Below are 20,856 nucleotides of genomic sequence, written 5' to 3' on the forward strand. Positions count from 1 at the left end.
GCATCTTCGTCATCTAAGGAGGGCATGTTGCGGTGGCATCATGGCTTATGTTGCAAAATGACCGGTTCCAAACCTTCGAGTGCCACATGGGCCAAGCACTCGTCGTGCAAACCTTCGCGCACAACAAGATCCATTTGGTAAAACTCTGAGGACACATGACCCATGTTGCAAAACTCATCAGTTGGATTGGACCAAGCACAACACGACCCATGGGGCAAGCCTTGTTAGTCGGATCGAACGACTATCCCATGATGGATCCAACGGCTTGCGAGCCGATTAATCTATTCAAAAGATCAGCCGGCCCGCGCGTAGCCTTGAATTTCTTTTTGAGGGGTTGTCCGGCCTTGATTTACTGCATTTTTTGGGCTGGGCTCGGACTTGTGTTTCCAGCCTGAAAATAGCCCGGCCCACAAAGAAAAGAAAAGAAAAGAAAAGAAGAAAAATCTAACCTAGCCACCCACCCACTCGACCTCCGATTCTGCCGGCGGCGGTCGGTCGCTGCAGCCTGCAGGCTGCATCTAGCTTGGGCATAGCGTAGCCGCGGAGGACCTCCAGGCGGCGGGGCACCTTCGTTCCGTCGCTCTCTCCTCTGCATCATTCCATTCCTGGAGGTCCAGGTCGTCCTCTCCTTCCTCGCTCGCCGGTCAAGATCTCCACTTCGCACTCGCGGGCATCCTCGGGAGAGCAAACAAGAAGAAGAAGAAGAAGAAGAAGAAGGTAGTCCGCTGTTCCTAGCTAGCTTGTATGCGTTTCTGCTTTTCCAAAATGGCGAATTTACATATCTGTGTCGGTGCATTTTAGGACTGGACTGCCGTGTAGGTGTAGTGAAGCTCCCTTTGACCAGTAACGGAAGAATCCATAGCTGCTGCTTGCCGTGAGGGATGGCCGGAACCGGCCTGTGGGTAGTTGGATTGGCTTCCCTTCTTGCACTCCCTGGGATATTCGTCTCCGTCTCCGTCGAGGCCAGCCCGGGAGATGCTGATCCGCACTACAGGTGAGGTGACACACACACTTCTTGGCTCATCTCCTGTTGCAGTTGGTTAAAAATATTAAATCTCTTTTTCTGTCTCCAAATTGTCATATCTTAGCCTTATTGGTACTGGAATCCATAATTCACTATCCTGCAGTTTGATTCCAAATATATGAACCAGAAAACTGGAGACCGTGGATCTAACATGGTTATTGTTTGACTTCGCCTTGACAATGGAATGATATAGAACATTAAAGTATTGTGGACGCTTTGTTTTTAGAATAGAAACACAATTTGTATTCCTGGCTGTCAGATGAACAATTAATCAAGTTTCAGCTACCACACTCTACTTTCTAGCGCAAGTAATTAATAAATTGGTGCAAAGGTGGATTCAGTTAAATTGGCCGACAGATGAACTTTTAGATTAGATTACATGCACAAAGATTAAGTGGTGATACATGATTGGTATTCTTGCCATGGCAAATTAGTCCGTCATACTTATTAGATGGGCAGAGAGACTGCAGGTCAAACAATTTATTATTTAGATTCAGAGGAGCACTAGCTAGAGGTTAGATGCAACTCTGGTTAGTAATGGTTGTTAATGGTTGTTACTATATGTTTGATCCTTTTGTGTTACTTCATTGTGAAATACAGTATGTTTTTGTTCTCGTGCTGACTTGATTGAAATTATTTATGTTAAGAATTGCTATAATGGTTGTTGGTTGTTACAATATAATTGATCCTTTCTTGTTACTTCATTGTGACTTGTGACATATGTTTTTGTTTCTTGCCGACTTGACTGAAATATTGGGTTAGCACTTCCCTCCTACTCCAAAAGAAGGCACACACTCTTTTTGGAAGTCAAGTTTGACCATGAATTTAACTAATAAAATGTGGGTTATGTGTCCAAAAATTAAACCATTAAATTTGTATCCGAAAAAGACATAGTATGTCTTTTTACACGATTGTTTGATTATGAAAATTATAACAAACTAACTCATTTTTGCAGCAGTTGCTGTGCATCTACTGACCACCTTTAGCTAACTATTGTGACATCGTTGCCTCAGTTATTGTTGGATTTTTTTTCTTTTTATCGGTCTTGATTTGTGTGACATATCATAGAACCATTTGTTAGGAGTTATGCATTGCGTTAGGGGCTGTACTTCATTATGATATCACATTGTTTAGAAGTTTCTGGTAACTTGCGTTGTGATTGACCTGCAGAACTTGTGTGGGGGAGTGTCAGAATACGGGGATTATTGGAGGCAACATCATCAGTCACTGTCAGTCCCGGGAGAACGACAGCATATCTGCTGGAAGTTCTTGGTACACACAGGAGGCTCTTCGCGTGCAGTGGAAGCAACTAAACTGTATGACAGACTGCCGCTACTACTGCATGATGCGAAGAGAAGAGGAACGGCGATTAGGTGGCCTGAGCCCTGTTCAATATCACGGAAAATGGCCCTTCAAACGTGTTTCTGTCTTCCAGGCATGTAACATTTGGCTTGTATGTTGATGGGTAGTGAGACTAGTATTTCACCATGATGACTACTACTAATAACTTGTTTGGCATTTATTATCAGGAACCCCTTTCAGCTGCACTGTCTGCTCTCAACCTATTGATGCATTTCACTGGCTGGCTTTCGTTCTTCCTGCTAGTGAAATACAGATTACCTCTTAGACCTCAGACGAAGAAGACGTACTACGAATACACTGGCTTATGGCATATCTATGCAATATTATCAATGAATGCATGGATCTGGAGCTCTGTATTCCATACCAGGTGCACATTTGCTCAATCAAAGCTTGGGCATGCTGCTGTCATGATAATATACTGTATTTAATATCTTGCTCAGCGTCATTCATTCTTCATTTTGTAGGGATATTGACATGACTGAGAAATTGGATTACTCTTCAGCTGTGGCCGTACTTGGCTACTCTTTAATCCTTACACTGCTAAGAATTTTTAATGTCAAGGAGGGGGCTACCAGGGTGACGTTTGCTGCACCTATTCTAGCATTCGTCACAACACACATCTTGTATCTTAACTTCTACGATCTTGACTACGGTAAAGTTCCTTTTGCATCTCCTAGAGTATTTTTACCTTGCATACAGTTGCACAAACAGATTAATTCATGTGCATCTTCTGTGTTTATATGCCTGCCTTTTCTTCAGGATGGAACATGAAAGTTTGTGTGGCGATGGGAGTGGTTCAAATTGTCGCATGGGCAATCTGGGCCGGTGTGACCCATCATCCGTCGCGGTTGAAGCTTTGGGTCATTGTGTTTGGAGGAGCTCTAGCTATGCTTCTTGAGGTGTTTGACTTCCCTCCATACAAGGGGTATGCTGACGCGCACTCGCTGTGGCACGCGAGCACCGTTCCCCTCACCTATCTTTGGTGGAGCTTCATTAAAGATGACGCAGAGTTCCGCACCTCCACACTCACACTGGTTAAGAAGGCCAGGTGAATTAAAGGTCATTATGTTGTTCGGTTCTCTCAAGGTAACACAAGCATAAGCTCGGTATGCTCGGTATTCCCTGGGATCGATCAGGACGGCAAATCATTCATCTTTGGGTGTCACGGTTTTGGTCTGCAAACTCAGCATCTTGTTTCTGCGGCTCTAGCCCTCCTGACTTTTGTTTTGATCGATATGAGGAATAGTTGTGTAGAAGAAAAAATGACATTATCTTTTTCCGTGCCTGTTGAGACGGTTGAGCCTGTGAGTTTCAATAGAAGCTTATATGAAGCTAAGCATTGCAGAATGAGCCGTCAGAGATGATGAGATAGGGAATGTGTGCTGATTTCTTCAGAATTAGCGAATGAACTGAAAACAGTGACAAGAGCTGAGTCCCCCAACTCATCACAATGTTGCACCGCCAAAACATAGTATTATCATCGCATTTGCTGTTTAAAATAGTGATGGCGGTGGTCAGGGTCGGCAAATTTGACAGTTTTGACCTGTCGATGAAATCATTTCACAAACTGAACTGCTCCTAATTTTTTTTCACTCAGCTGACCTTTTTGAGTGGCGCCCGACACGAAGGCGCCACACTACATTGTGCAGCGCCCGACAGACAGGCGCTGCACGCGTAGCCAGCGTCGCACCCGGGTGATCCGAAAATTACTAAATCAGTGTGCAGTGCTTGAGAGCTAGGCGCCACACTATACAGTGTAGCGTCTAGGCGTTGCATTAGTGGTTGCTTTATTTTGTAGTGGTAAATAATGCAACCACTAGTGTAATGGTGGAATTCTGGCCTTGAAGTGGTAAATAATGGCTTTGAAGATAATCTCAAGTAAACTTGCAACAAATCTAAAGAAGAGAGAAATCTTGAGGTGCTAGCACCATGCCCATTATATGGTGTTAAGGATGAAGCTTTTCGCATGCTTTGAGAGAGGTTTGGCCGCTGGAATTCTGGCCATGAATGGCTAGTACACATGAAGCTGGTAATGGGACACGAGCATCTGAAGCTGTTTCAACTTGCCAGACCATGTTCACCATGCAAATTTGTTCGAATAAACCACCCTCCCGATACAAAGGACCGATTGAGCAATGCAATGCCCGGGCACAGGATTTCGGTCATAAACCTTTGACAAGGAACACAACTCTTCAAATTCAGTGCATGGAGAAACGGAAGACACATCAACCTGCAACTTACACTCATAATCTGATTGTACTACATACCTAGAGCATTTGGAAATTTCTCTTCTTTCCAGAGTTTGCACAGTTTGTGCGCGCTGGTGATGCACCGGCCCTAGGGAAGAACCACCGTGCAGCTTTGTACTTTCCCGGCGAACCACCGACGGGGCGTTGAAACAGCACCTTCTGCTCCTCCATGGAATACACACCCCAAGTGTCCTGGATGTAGGTTTCGTCGAATTCGCTCACAAAGTAGATGCAGTTGCCCCTGCACCCCGGCGTCTCCGATGCACGCACTGAGAACGACGACTGCGGGCTCACGAACAGCGCCCGGTCATCGGCGAGCCTCTCCACTTTCGCCCATCGTGACCGCTCAAGATCAAGCTTGTACACCTCGAAGCCTCTGATGGTCTTGGGGCAAAGGGGTTCATCTGGTGTGAGCACTGGACCCACAAACATGATCTTCCCTTCCGACTCGAGCAGGTGAGAGTTCCGGAGGTAGCGGTACCGGCAGATCGGGGAGTACTGCTCGAGAATGCTCGGCGCACGGAGCCTCGTCAGGCGCCACGGCGGCGGCGCACGCGTGTCCACGGTGTGGGTGAAGCCGAAGAACTCCATGGCGTAGAAGATGCCGCCGCTGTAGGCCACCAGGTCGATGGCATCGCTCCTTGTGAACTCTTCCGGCAGGAGCAGATTCTGCTCGGACCACTCCTCCTCCTCGCGCCACCGGAGCGTGACGGTCCGCTCGAAATACTGGCTAACGAAGAACGCGTCGGCGCCGGCCGCGGCCCTGACCGTCGGTTGAATCAGAAGCCTGTGCCGGGGCGGGTACATCTCGATGCGCCGGTGACGGGGTAGACGAGGACGACGCGGTTGTCTTCCGCGAAGGAGAGGCCGCCGCAGGGCAAGGCGCCAGATAACTTGATGTTGTCATCTTTCGCGTGGCTGACCGTGGCCGGCAGCCGGGCGGGGATCACCGGCGCCGGCGAACCCTCGTCGTCGACCGGCACGGAGAAGATGGCGCCACGGCGGCGCTCCATGTCGGGCACGAACAGGAGATCGAGGAAGTACTCGTCCTCGTCGAGTACCTCGAGCGCGAACAGGTGCGGGATGGGTGTCGCTAGCCGCTCGGAGATGGTCGCCGCCCAGGACTTGCAGACGGCGGCGAAGGGCGCCGACTCGAGCGGGCTGATGCGGCGCAGGATCCTCTCCGTGAGGTGGAAAGGGAGGCCGCCGATGGTGCCGCTCGCCGCATCTCCGCCGTCGGCGGGTTCGTGCTGGAAAAGGGCCTTGCTTGATGGGGTGGCCGTGGTTTTGATCGGCTCCATGTGGGAGAGAGATGAGAGGAATGTGCGTTGGCGCCGGCAGATGGTGGTGGAAATGCCCGGGCTGGTGGCGGCGCTGGCCGGAGCCAGAGAAGGGAAAGGGGATCGGGGAGGAGGACGGCGAAGAGAGGTTTGGAGCACAGCCGCTGGGCCGATTCGGACTTCGCAGACGGCTCTACATAGAAGGCCCGTCTAAGGACTAGTTCTTTTCGAGGGCTGAGCCCACGGCATTTCCTATTTGACGCTGCAGGCGCCCGTTAATGGCCGAAATCACTATTCTGACCCTATCAACAAACTTTGTCACAAAATAAACTCGACATGAAAGCATTTCATGATCTGATCCTTTTAGCAACGCCAGAGCCCGCGGCGTTTCTTCCTCAAATAAAAACGCCGAGTTAGCTAGCGTTCCTGCCCAAAAGAGAAACGCCCAGGTTGCTCGCGTTGCGGACCAGGTAAGCAACGCCAAGGGCTTTGGCGTTTCTGCGCTGGCACCCAGCCCATTCGCTTCCCCGTTGCCAAAGTAAAAAGCTGCTCCTAAACCCAGGGCCTAAACGCCAAGCCCTATGGCGTTTCTGGCCAAGGCAGCAACGCCCACTTGCTTAGCGTTTCTATGTGGATTGGAAACGCCAGCTACTCCGGAGTTTGAATGAGGATTTGAAACGCTAGCTAGCTCGGCGTTTTTATATGGAGAAAAAACGCCATGGTCTGTGGCGTTGCTAAAAGGGCCAGATCGTGAAATACAATCATGTCGAATTCACTTTGTGGCAAAAATTGCTGAAAAGGTCAGAACAGTGATTTTGGCTCCCATTAATGTGTATTCTGCTAACGGGCGCCTGCAGCCACGTTCACTGGGCTCGGCCCATTTATAATTGTGTTTCTGTTTCCAGAGACGTAAAAAATGCGTAGGTAGATGGGATTGAACCAGCGACCCCTTCACTGCAAGGGTTACACACTAACCATCACGCCACAGTCCCACTTGTTCAAATACACTTCCGTTCCTTCATTTATTTAGTTTTTAAGTTCGTTTTGTTCTTTTATCTTTTTCTGTTCATTTTTTTTAATGCACGATTTTTTTCTAATTCAATGAACTTTTGTCAAATTTGATAAAAAAATATTTCAAATCCGATGAACTTTTTTCAAGATTGATGAATTGTTCCTTCAAATTTTTGAACTTTTATCAAAATCGATGAACTATTTTTTCAAACTTGATGAACTTTTTGTCAAAAATCGATGACCTTTTTTCTAAACCTTGATGAATTGTTTTTCAAATTTGATGAACTTTTTCCAAATTCGATGAACTTTTTCCAAATCCGATGAACTTTTTTCAAGATTAATGAATTTTTCTTGTCAAATTTTTGAACTTTTTTCAAAATCGATGAACTTTTTTCAAAACCGATGAACTTTTTTCGGAAACGATGAACTTTTTCATAATTCTTTCCAAAATCGGTGAACTACTTTATTTATTTTTTTAAGGGCAAAGCAAAGCTTTATAAATTAACGGTGTACGGGCAAGTCACCCGTAACACAAACAGCCACAGCGGGCGGTACATGAGAGTCCCACTCGATACAGTTATTGAAGCTACACGAGCGACCAAGTTTTGCTAGTTCATGAGCGACAGTATTCGCACTACGACGCCATGCATTTATGGACTGGTTGGAAAACCACATCTTCAGCTAGAACTTGATATCCTCGATGATGGCCGCATGCGATGATGCATCCGCCTTCGTGAAGTCTAGCGCTTCTTGGAGGAGTTTGGAGTCCGTCTCAAAGATTGCCCTCAGTGCACCCACATCGACAGCCATCGAGATCGCTTGGGACATGGCAATCACTTCTGCCGCAAACGGATTGGCGGTGTGGTCTGTGCGACCAGCCCGCGCGAGTAGCACTTCTCCCGTGTGATCCCGGATCACCACTCCCCACGACACAAAGTTCTCTCCTGGCGTGAAGGCACCATCGAGGTTGATCTTAACTCTATCATGTGGCGGGGGCTGCCATTTGCAATCTGGAACGGGTTTTGTTTTCGGTGTAAACAACTACATGTACTCCAAGGTGTTGCTCATGGCGCGCCTAGTCAGTTCGGCCACCTGGACAGGTAGTTCTCCCTCTCTGACTTTATTTCTATTGTTCCACCAATGCCACCAGAATCTAAGGATTTGCACTCGCATTTTTTCATCTAGACCCCATAGATAGTCCTGCATTGCATGCACGGACGTAAACTGCTCTAGTTCAGCTCGGAAACGTTCCAGTTGCATGGCTCTCCAAGCTTCCTTCACGGATTTGCACTTGACAAATAAATGAGCTCCATCCTCGTCTGCTCTACCACAAAATAGGCATTTTGTGGACTCCAGCTTAACACCTCGCCGGGTCAAATTTGTGCAAAGTGCCAAGGACTCATGCTTGATTCTCCAAGTAAACATTTGGACTTTACGTGGGCATGGCAGCTTCCAGATCCTCTTCCACGACTGGTCAGGGCTTCTCACAAGGTTGCCAGCCATCATGTCGCTGCTCCATGGTTTCCCGCCCCGATCTTCCTTCTCGGTCTGGACCTGAAGCTTGTACGCGCTCCGGACGGAGTGTTTGCCTTTCTTATCGTAATGCCAAGCCCTGAAGTCATCCACCCCCTCCTGCAACGGGATTTTGAGGATATAGCTGGCATCATCCGGCCAGAAGGTTGCCTTTACCAGGTCCTCGTCCCAAACCCCTATGAGAGGGTTAATAAGTTCATTGACCGAGGTTAACAGGCTATGCCCCCTTGGCGTGATGATTTGGCGAGACCAGGCCCGGGGTATCCAAGGATCAGAACATATGTTCACGTTGATGCCGTCGCCAATTCTCTATATGTAGCCCTTTTTGATCAAGTCCAGGCCCGTCAAGATGCTACGCCACGTATATGATATGCCGTCTCTTGGCACCGCTTCTAGAAGCTCGCAATTAGGGAAGTATCGGGCTTTGAGGATTCTGCCACACAAACTATCCGGGTTTTGGAGAAGGCGCCAACCTTGGCGTGAGATCATAGAAATATTGAAGTTGTGCATGTCCCGAAACCCTAAACCTCCCTCCGCTTTTGGTTTTGTCAGAGTGTCCCAACTGAGCCAATGCATTGTATTCTCCTTATCCTGATGACTCCACCAAAATCTCCCAATGAGTGTGTTTAGCTCTTGGCAAAAAGTCTTAGTAAGATCAAAACACGACATGGGGAAGGTCGGAATTGCCTGCGCCACGGATTTCACCAGGGTTTCTTTGCCACTCTTCGCTAGCAGCCTTTCTTGCCATCCATGAACTCGCCCATAGAGGCTCCTTTTGATGTACGCAAAGGTGCGACGGTGGGACCGACCAACGTGGACAGGAAGCCCAAGATAGCGATCCTTCCAATCCTCACTGGTAATCTGAACCTCAGCCTTGACTTGAGCCTTCATGGCCACATCAGTGTTTGGTGAAAACATGATGGCCGATTTTCCATGATTGATGCATTAACCCGAGCAATTCTCATACAACTGTAGGATCTCATGGAGGGCAGCGGCCTCTTCCTGCTTTGCCTTCAGAAAAATCACCGAGTCATCAGCGAACAAAAGATGTGAGACACTGGGTGCGTTTTGGCAGATCTTGACGCCACTGATTCTCCCCTGCTCCTCAGCTTCATGCAATAACACGGACAATCCTTCGACAGAAATAACAAAGAGGTAAGGGGAGAGGGGATCCCCCTGCCTCAGCCCTCGAGTTGGCACAAATTGTTCTGTTAACACTCCATTCACTTTGATTTGGTATCGGACCGCTGTGACACATTTCATGATGAGTTCTACCCATCAGTTGTGGAAGCCAAGTTTGCACAGCATTGCCTCAAGGAATCTCCACTCCACACGATCGTATGCCTTGCTCATGTCCGCTTTGATCGCAGCCACCCCTTCCTTCCCATTTTTCTTGTGCCTAAGAAAGTGAGAAGCTTCATATGCTATTAACACGTTATCTGTAATCAACCTTCCGGGTATGAATGTTGGAAATATGCCCTAGAGGCAATAATAAAATGGTTATTATTATATTTCCTCATTCATGATAATTATCTATTATTCATGCTATAATTGTGTTATCCGGAAATCGTAATACATGTGTGAATACATAGACCACAACATGTCCCTAGTGAGCCTCTGGTTGACTAGCTCGTTTATCAATAGATGGTCACGGTTTCCTGACCATGGACATTGGATGCCATTGATAACGGGATCACATCATTGGGAGAATGATGTGATGGACAAGACCCAATCCTAAGCATAGCACAAGATCGTGTAGTTCGTTTGCTAGAGCTTTTCCAATGTCAAGTATCATTTCCTTAGACCATGAGATCGTGTAACTCCCGGATGCCGTAGGAGTGCTTTGGGTGTACCAAACGTCACAACGTAACTGGGTGACTATAAAGGTATACTGCAGGTATCTCCGAAAGTGTCTGTTGGGTTGACACAGATCGAGACTGGGATTTGTCACTCCGTATGATGGAGAGGTATCTCTGGGCCCACTCGGTAATGCATCATCATAATGAGCTCAATGTGACCAAGTGTTTGGTCACGGGATCATGCATTACAGTACGAGTAAAGTGACTTGTCGGTAACGAGATTGAACGAGGTATTGGGATACCGACGATCGAATCTCGGGCAAGTAACGTACCGATTGACAAAGGGAATTGTATACATGATTACTTGAATCCTCGACATCGTGGTTCATCCGATGAGATCATCGAGGAGCATGTGGGAGCCAACATGGGTATCCAGATCCCGCTGTTGGTTATTGGTCGAAGAGTCGTCTCGGTCATGTCTGCGTGTCTCCCGAACCCGTAGGGTCTACACACTTAAGGTTCGGTGATGCTAGGGTTGTAGAGATACTAGTATGCGGTAACCCGAAAGTTGTTCGGAGTCCCGGATGAGATCCCGGACGTCACAAGGAGTTCCGGAATGGTCCAGAGGTGAATATTTGTATATAGGAAGTCTAGTTTCGGCCACCGGGAAAGTTTTGGGGTTCACCGGTATTGTACCGGGACCATCGGGAAGGGTCCCGGGGGTCCACCGGGTGGGGCCACCTATCCCGGAGGGCCCCATGGGCTGAAGTGGGAGGGGAACCAGCCCCTGGTGGGCTGGTGCGCCCCCCTTGGGCCTCCCCCTTCGCCTAGGGTTGGAAACCCTAGGGGTGGGGGGGCGCCCCACTTGGCTTGGGGGCAAGTTCCCCCTTGGCCGCCCCCCCCCCCCCTTGAGATTCAATCTCTAGGGGGCCGGCGACCCCCAGGGCCCCTATATAAAGAGGGGGGAGGGAGGGCTGTGCACCCCTGCTCCTGGCTCCTCCCTCTCCCCTCGTAACACCTCTCCCTCTCGCTGAGCTTGGCGAAGCCCTGCCGAGATCGCCGCTACTTCCACCACCACGCCGTCGTGCTGCCGGATCTCCATCAACCTCTCCCTCCCCCTTGCTGGATCAAGAAGGAGGAGACGTCTTCCCCAACCGTACGTGTGTTGAACGCGGAAGTGCCGTCCGTTCGGCACTAGGATCTTCGATGATTTGGATCACGACGAGTACGACTCCGTCAACCCTGCTCTCTTGAACGCTTCCGCGCGTGATCTACAAGGGTATGTAGATGCACTCCTCTCTCTCATTGCTAGATGACTCCATAGATTGATCTTGGTGAAGCGTAGAAAATTTTCATTTTCTGCAACGTTCCCCAACAGTGGCATCATGAGCTAGGTCTATGCGTAGTTTCTATGCACGAGTAGAACACAAACTTGTTGTGGGCGTAGATGTTGTCAATTTTCTTGCCACTACTAGTCTTATCTTGTTTCGGCGGCATCGTGGGATGAAGCGGCCCGGACCGACCTTACACGTACTCTTACGTGAGACAGGTTCCACCGACTGACATGCACTAGTTGCATAAGGTGGCTAGCGGGTGTCTGTCTCTCCCACTTTAGTCGGATCGGATTCAATGAAAAGGGTCCTTATGAAGGGTAAATAGAAATTGGCATATCACGTTGTGGTTTTACGTAGGTAAGAAACGTTCTTGCTAGAAACCTATAGAAGCCACGTAAAAACATGCAACAACAATTAGAGGACGTCTAACTTGTTTTTGCAGCATATGCCTTCTGATGTGATATGGCCAAAAGGATGTGATGAATGAAATATATGTGATGTATGAGATTGATCATGTTCTTGTAATAGGAATCACGACTTGCATGTCGATGAGTATGACAACCGGCAGGAGCCATAGGAGTTGTCTTTATTTTTTGTATGACCTGCGTGTCATTGAATAATGCCATGTACATTACTTTACTTTATTGCTAAACACGTTAGCCATAGAAGTAGAAGTAATCATTGGCGTGACAACTTCATGAAGACACGATGATGGAGATCATGGTGTCATGCCGGTGACGAAGATGATCATGGCGCCCCGAAGATGGAGATCAAAGGAGCAATATGATATTGGCCATATCATGTCACTATTTGATTGCATGTGATGTTTATCATGTTTTGCTTCTTATTTGCTTAGAACGACGGTAGTAAATAAGATGATCCCTCATAATAATTTCAAGAAAGTGTTCCCCCTAACTGTGCGCCGTTGCGGAAGTTCGTTGTTTCGAAGCACCACGTGATGATCGGGTGTGATAGATTCCAACGTCCACATACAACGGGTGTAAGACAGATTTACACATGCAAAACACTTAGGTTGACTTGACGAGCCTGACATGTACAGACATGGCCTCGGAACACAAGAGACCGAAAGGTCGAACATGAGTCGTATGGAAGATACGATCAACATGGAGATGTTCACCGATGATGACTAGTCCGTCTCACGTGATGATCGGACATGGTCTAGTTGAGTCGGATCATGTATCACTTAGATGACTAGAGGGATGTCTAATCTGAGTGGGAGTTCATTAAATAATTTGATTAGATGAACTTAATTATCATGAACTTAGTCTAAAAACCTTTGCAAAATGTCTTGTAGATCAAATGGCCAACGCTCATGTCAACCTCAACATCAAGGCATTCCTAGAGAAAACCAAGCTGAAAGATGATGGCAGCAACTATACGGACTGGGTCCAGAACCCGAGGATCATCCTCATAGCTGCCAAGAAAGCATATGTCCTAGAAGGACTGCTAGGTGAAGCACCCATCCCAGAGAACCAAGACGTTATGAACGCTTGGCAGTAGCGTGCTAATGATTACTCCCTCATTCAGTGCGGCATGCTTTACAGCTTAGAACTGAGGCTCCAAAAGCGTTTTGAGTAACACGGAGCATATGAGATGTTCGAAGAGCTGAAAATGGTTTTCCAAGCTCATGCCCGGGTCGAGAGATATGAAGTCTCCGACAAGTTCTACAGTTGTAAGATGGAGGAAAATAGTTCTGTCAGTGAGCACATACTCAAAATGTCTGGGTTGCACAACCGCTTGTCCCAGCTGGACATTAACCTCCCGGACAAGGCGGTCATTGACAGAATCCTTCAGTCGCTCCCACCTAGCTACAAGAGCTTTGTGATGAACTACAATATGCAGGGGATGGTCAAAACTATTCCAGAAGTATTTTCAATGCTGAAATCAGCGGAGGTGGAAATCAAAAAGGAACATCAAGTGTTGATGGTGAACAAAACCACTAGTTTCAAGAAAGGCAAGGGTAAGAAGAACTTCAGGAAGGACGACAAGGGAGTTGTCGCGCCCGGTAAGCCAGTTGCTGGGAAGAAGCCAAAGAATGGACCCAAACCTATGACTGAGTGCTTTTATTGCAAGGGAAGGATACACTGGAAGCGGAACTGCCCCAAATACTTAGCGGACAAGAAGGCCGGCATCACTAAAGGTATATGTGATATACATGTAATTGATGTGTACCTTACCAGTACTCGTAGTAGCTCCTGGGTATTTGATACCGGTGCGGTTGCTCATATTTGTAACTCAAAATAGGAGCTGCGGAATAAGCAGAGACTGACGAAGGACGAGGTGACGATGCGCGTCGGGAATGGTTCCAAGGTCGATGTGATCGCCGTCGGCACGCTACCTCTACATTTACCTACGGGATTAGTTTTAAACCTCAATAATTGTTATTTAGTGCCAGCTTTGAGCATGAACATTGTATCTGGATCTTGTTTAATGCGAGATGGCTACTCATTTAAATCCGAGAATAATGGTTGTTCTATTTATATGAGAGATATGTTTTATGGTCATGCCCCGCTGGTCAATGGTTTATTCTTAACGAATCTCGAACGTGATGTTACACATATTCATAGTGTGAATACCAAAAGATGTAAAGTTGATAACGATAGTCCCACATACTTGTGGCACTGTAGCCTTGGTCACATTGGTGTCAAACACATGAAGAAGCTCCATGCTGATGGACTTTTGGAGTCTCTTGATTATGAATCATTTGACACGTGCGAACCATGCCTTATGGGCAAAATGACCAAGACTCCGTTCTCCGGAACAATGGAGTGAGCAACCAACTTATTGGAAATCATATATACTGATGTGTGCGGTCCAATGAGCGTTGGGGCTCGTGGACGATATCGTTATGTTCTCACTCTCACTGATGACTTGAGTAGATATGGGTATGTCTACTTGATGAAACACAAGTCTGAGACCTTTGAAAAGTTTAAGGAATTTCAGAATGAGGTAGAGAATCAACGTGACCAAAAGATAAAGTTCTTACGATCAGATCATGGGGGAGAATATTTAAGTCACGAATTTGGTACGCACTTAAGGAAATATGGAATCATTTCACAACTCACGCCGCCTGGAACACCTCAGCGTAACGATGTGTCCGAACATCGTAATCGCACTCTATTGGATATGGTGCAATCTATGATGTCACTCATCGATTTACTGCTATCATTTTGGGGATACGCTCTAGAGACAGCTACATTCACTTTAAATAGGGCACCGTCTAAATCCGTTGAGACGACACCATATGAATTATGGTTTGGGAAGAAACCTAAGCTATCGTTTCTAAAAGTTTGGGGATGCGATGCTTATGTCAAGAAACTTCAACATGAAAAGCTCGAACCCAAGTTGGAAAAATGCGTCTTCATAGGATACCCTAAGGAAACCATTGGGTATACCTTCTACCTCAGATCCGAAGACAAGATCTTTGTTGCCAAGAACGGGTCCTTTCTGGAGAAAGAGTTTCTCTCGAAAGAAGTAAGTGGGAGGAAAGTGGAACTTGATGAAGTACTACCTCTTCAACCGGAAAGTAGCGCAGCTCAGGAAGATGTTCCTATGGTGCCTGCACCGACTAGAGAGGAAACTAATGATGATGATCAAGGTACTTCGGATCAAGTTACTACTAAACTTCGTAGGTCCACGAGGACACGTTCCACACCAGAGTGGTATGGCAACCCTGTCCTGGAAATCATGTTGTTAGACAACGGTGAACCTTCGAACTATGAAGAAGCAATGGCGAGCCCAGATTCCAACAAATGGCTTGAAGCCATGCAATCCGAGATAGGATCCATGTATGAAAACAAAGTGTGGACTTTGACAGACTTGCCCGATGATCAGCGAGCGATAGAAAACAAATGGATCTTTAAGAAGAAGATGGACGCAGATGGTAATGTTACCATCTATAAAGCTCGACTTGTTGCTAAGGGTTATCGACAAGTTCCAAGGGTTGACTACGATGAGACTTTCTGTCCCATAGCAAAGCTGAAGTCCGTCCGAATCATGTTAGCAATTGCCGCATACTATGATTATGAGAAATGGCAAATGGACGTCAAAACAGCATTCCTTAACGGCTATCTTAAGGAAGAACTGTATATGATGCAGCCGGAAGGTTTTGTCGATCCTGAGAATGCTAACAAGGTATGCAAACTCCAGCGATCCATTTATGGGCTGGTGCAAGCATCTCGGAGTTGGAACATTCGCTTTAATGAAATGATCAAAGCGTTTGGGTTTATGCAGACTTATGGAGAAGCCTGTGTTTACAAGAAAGTGAGTGGGAGCTCTGTAGCATTTCTCATATTATATGTGGATGACATACTTTTGATGGGAAATGATATAGAACTTTTGGACAGCATTAAGGCCTACTTGAATAAGTGTTTTTCAATGAAGGACCTTGGAGAAGCTGCTTACATATTATGCATCAAGATCTATAGAGATAGATCGAGATGCCTCATAGGTCTTTCACAAAGCACATACCTTGATAAGATATTGAAGAAGTTCAATATGGATCAGTCCAAGAAGGGGTTCTTGCCTGTGTTGCAAGGCGTGAAATTGAGCTCGGCTCAATGTCCGACCATGGCAGAAGATAGAGAAAAGATGAGTGTCGTCCCCTATGCCTCGGCCATAGGGTCTATCATGTATGCCATGCTGTGTACCAGACCTGATGTAAACCTTGCCGTAAGTTTGGTAGGAAGGTACCAAAGTAATCCCGGCATGGAACACAGGACATCGGTCAATAATATCCTGAAGTACCTGAAAAGGACTAGGGATATGTTTCTCGTTTATGGAGGTGACGAAGAGCTCGTCGTAAAGGGTTACGTCGACGCTAGCTTCGACACAGATCTGGATGACTCCAAGTCACAAACCGGATACGTGTATATTTTGAATGGAGGGGCAGTAAGCTGGTGCAATTGCAAGCAAAGCATCGTGGCGGGATCTACATGTGAAGCGGAGTACATGGCAGCCTCGGAGGCAGCACATGAAGCAATCTGGGTGAAGGAGTTCATCACCGACCTAGGAGTCATACCTAATGCGTCGGGGCCGATCACACTCTTCTGTGACAACACTGGAGCTATTGCCCTTGCCAAGGAGCCCGGTTTCACAAGAAGACCAGGCACATCAAGCATCGCTTCAACTCCATTCGTGAAAATGTTCAAGATGGAGACATAGATATTTGCAAAGTGCATACGGATCTGAATGTCACAGATCCGTTGACTAAACCTCTTCCGCGAGCAAAACATGATCAACACCAGAACTCTATGGGTGTTCGATTCATCACAATGTAACTAGATTATTGACTCTAGAGGCAATAATAAAACAGTTACTATTATATTTCCTCATTCATGATAAGTCTATTATTCATGCTATAATTGTGTTATCCGGAAATCGTAATACATGTGTGAATACATAGACCACAACATGTCCCTAGTGAGCCTCTGGTTGACTAGCTCGTTTATCAATAGATGGTCACGGTTTCCTGACCATGGACATTGGATGCCATTGATAACGGGATCACATCATTGGGAGAATGATGTAATGGACAAGACCCAATCCTAAGCATAGCACAAGATCGTGTAGTTCATTTGCTAGAGCTTTTCCAATGTCAAGTATCATTTCCTTAGACCATGAGATCGTGTAACTCCCGGATGCCGTAGGAGTGCTTTGGGTGTACCAAACGTCACAATGTAACTGGGTGACTATAAAGGTACTACAGGTATCTCCGAAAGTGTCTGTTGGGTTGACACAGATCGAGACTGGGATTTGTCACTCCGTATGACGGAGAGGTATCTCTGGGCCCACTCGGTAATGCATCATCATAATGAGCTCAATGTGACCAAGTGTTTGGTCACGGGATCATGCATTACGGTATGAGTAAAGTGACTTGTCGGTAACGAGATTGAACGAGGTATTGGGATACCCATGATCGAATCTCGGGCAAGTAACGTATCGATTGACAAAGGGAATTGTATATGGGATTACTTGAATCCTCGACATCGTGGTTTATCCGATGAGATCATCGAGGAGCATGTGGGAGCCAACATGGGTATCCAGATCCCGTTGTTGGTTATTGGCCGAAGAGTCGTCTCGGTCATGTCTGCGTGTCTCCCGGACCCGTAGGGTCTACACACTTAAGGTTCGGTGACGCTAGGGTTGTAGAGATACTAGTATGCGGTAACCCGAAAGTTGTTTGGAGTCCCGGATGAGATCCCGGACGTCACGAGGAGTTCCGGAATGGTCCGGAGGTGAAGATTTGTATATAGGAAGTCCAGTTTCGGCCACCGGGAAAGTTTCGAGGTTCACCGGTATTGTACCGGGACCATCGGAAGGGTCCCGAGGGTCCACGGGGTGGGGCCACCTATCCCGGAGGGCCCCATGGGCTGAAGTGGGAGGGGAACCAGCCCATGGTGGGCTGGTGCGCCCCCCTTGGGCCTCCCCCTGCGCCTAGGGTGGTAAACCCTAGGGGTGAGGGGCGCCCCACTTGGCTTGGGGGGCAAGTTCCCCCTTGGCCGCCGCCCCCCTTGAGATTCAATCTCTAGGGGGCCGGCGCCCCCCAGGGACCCTATATAAAGAGGGGGGGAGGGAGGGCTGCGCACCCCTGCTCCTAGCGCCCTCTCTTCCCTCGTAACACCTCTCCCTCTCGTTGAGCTTGGCGAAGCCCTGCCAAGATCGCCGCTACTTCCACCACCACGCCGTCGTGATGCTGGATCTCCATCAACCTCTCCCTCCCTCTTGCTGGATCAAGAAGGAGGAGACGTCTTCCCCAACCGTACGTGTGTTGAAGGCGGAGGTGCCGCCCGTTCGGCACTAGGATCTTTGGTGATTTGGATCACGACGAGTACGACTCCCTCAACCCCGTTCTCTTGAACGCTTCCGCGCGTGATCTACAAGGGTATGTAGATGCACTTCTCTCTCTCTCGTTGCTAGATGACTCCATAGATTGATCTTGGTGAAGCATAGAAAAAATTCATTTTCTGCAACGTTCCCCAACAATGAACGCACTCTGGTTCTCTGAAATGATTTCTGGGAGCACCACCTTGAGCCTATTTGCCAACACTTTGGAAACCAACTTGTACAAAACGTTGCACAAGCTTATCGGGCGAAGATCTTTAATTCTGTTTGGGTCTTTTACCTTGGGTATGAGAACCACCACTGTATCATTCCATCCCTCCGGAATTGCCCCACCGTTCAGGACCGCAAGAACTTCCTCCACAATATAACCGCCCATAAAATGCCAGTGCTTCTTGAATACTATCGATGGCATGCCATCCGGACCCGGGGCTTTCAGATCACCAATGTGATCTAGGGCCGCTTTCACTTCCTCCCACGTGAATTCTGCATCGAGTACATTGAGCATAGCAGCAGTAACTCTCGGTTGCACTTTGGCAATAAGTTCATCCACACGGGTACCGGCTGTAGAAGTGAATAATTCCTAAAAATATGCACAAACATAGTTAGTTAAATCCTTCTTCTCTACTACCGACCCATCCTCCCTTCTTAGCTCCTTAATCTTGTTTGCTTTCTTGCGCACCGAAGCCATGAGATGGAAAAATCGAGTGTTTCTATCTCCCTCCAGTAATCACCACACCTGCGCTCTTTGCTTCCACATAGTATTCTTCTTCTCCTCTAACTCATAAACCAAGCATCTTAGCCTTGCTTCCTCCTCTATCTTCTCTTGCGACACTACTTCCTTCATACACCTCTCCAAGTCTGTTTTCGCCTTTCTTAACCTCCCTTCCACTGCTCCAACTACTTCCTTGTCCCACACCTTCATCTTCCCCGCTATCTCCCTCGACGCATGAGCTACGCCACCTTGTCTCTCCTCCCAACTTCTCTCCCAAGCTTCCCGGATCACCTCTTCACATTCTTCCTCTTGTAGCCATCTCGCCTCAAATCGGAATCCTCTATCTCCCCCCTTCCAACTCCTGTCGAGGCCCGTCGTGCTGACAATAATAGGCCGATGATCCGAGTGGCGATGCACCCCATTCACCACTTCATGCTCCGGGAACTTTGTACTCCATGCCGCGTTAGCAGTGGCTCTATCGAGTCTCTCACAAATATACGTGCTCAATTCCTTGCCGTGATTCCGCCACGTGTAAATGTCCCCCTCAAAACCCAAATCCGCCAACTCGCAAACCTCCATCGCCTCCCTAAACCCTTCCATCATTCCCTGTGATCGTTCGGCGCCCCCCACCTTCTCAATCCCGGAGAGAATCTCATTAAAGTCACCCAAACACAACCATGGCCAACCATGTTGGTGTTGTTGCTTGAGTAGCTTGAGCGTTCTCCATGCATCCTTCTTCCTCTCTGTTGCCGACTCCCAATATATCCCAGTCATGCGCCAAACTAAACCATCTTCCTCCGTGATATCAACATCTATGTGCCTCTGCCCATAAGACCGTAGTGACACATCCATCCCTCTCTTACAAAACAATGCCACACCACGGCTTCTACCCACCGGATTCCAAGCTGTCATGTTCGTCAACCCGAGTGTCCACCGAAACCTGTCCAATTCCTTTTCCGTAAGTCTTGTCTCCGCCAAAAAGAGCACATCGGGATCCTCCACTCTCCCCAATTCGAGGAGCGAACAAACTGCCGGGCCGTTCCCGAGCCCCCGGCAGTTCCAGCTGATAAGTTTCATTGTGTCCGACGGGGCTACTCCGGTAGCCCGGACGATATCTGGTTTGTTTTGCTACTCTCCTCCTTCCTCCCCTCGCCGACCCCTGACACGTCCACCTCCATCAGCCCCCCCTTTTGGCTTCCTCCTCCGGCCCCGCAACCACTCCATCCACCCCATCATGGCCCCTCTTGCTTCCAACTATTTTCTTCAAGCTCTGTCCCAGTGCTCGTTCCTTGTCCTCACTTCTAGGAATCCGATGGAATTTGGCTGGTTTATAGATGTTGGCTTTGTCAATCGAACCCTTGCCACCTCCCGGCTGTGCGAGCTCCGGTGCTAGCCCTAGTTGATCATTCTTCCCTGGTGCTATTTCAGCAGGCGTAGCATTCTTAGTCGACACTCCTCCATTAGTCACGCTAGGCTCCCGCCTTCCTACCTCTACTTCCTGAGCCTGAGCTGTGTTATCCCTCATCGGTGATTTCCTTTGCTCCGTGGGATCATCCATAACAAGCTTTTTTGGGTTTCCTCCACGTGGTGGCTCGTACTTCAGAAGCTTAACTGGGCTCGTTACTTCTTCCTCCCCCTCTAATCTTCCTCCTTTATTGCCCTTATTTAGCTCATCCCCCTTTCTCCAG

General features: G+C 47.8%; 1 protein-coding gene across 1 annotated transcript; it reads left to right on the forward strand.

Annotated features, from left to right (window-relative positions):
- Positions 1-443: 443 nt before the first annotated feature.
- LOC123156926 (post-GPI attachment to proteins factor 3) lies at positions 444-3,733 on the forward strand. Its single transcript, XM_044575118.1, has 6 exons — positions 444-717; positions 802-994; positions 2,195-2,459; positions 2,554-2,753; positions 2,851-3,038; positions 3,146-3,733. The coding sequence occupies exons 2-6, from the start codon at positions 882-884 to the stop codon at positions 3,436-3,438; spliced, it is 1,059 nt and encodes a 352-aa protein (XP_044431053.1). The 5' UTR covers positions 444-717; positions 802-881; the 3' UTR covers positions 3,439-3,733.
- Positions 3,734-20,856: the final 17,123 nt, after the last annotated feature.

The sequence above is a fragment of the Triticum aestivum genome, chromosome 7B (assembly GCF_018294505.1).
Source record: "Triticum aestivum cultivar Chinese Spring chromosome 7B, IWGSC CS RefSeq v2.1, whole genome shotgun sequence".
Taxonomy (NCBI): Eukaryota; Viridiplantae; Streptophyta; class Magnoliopsida; order Poales; family Poaceae; genus Triticum; species Triticum aestivum.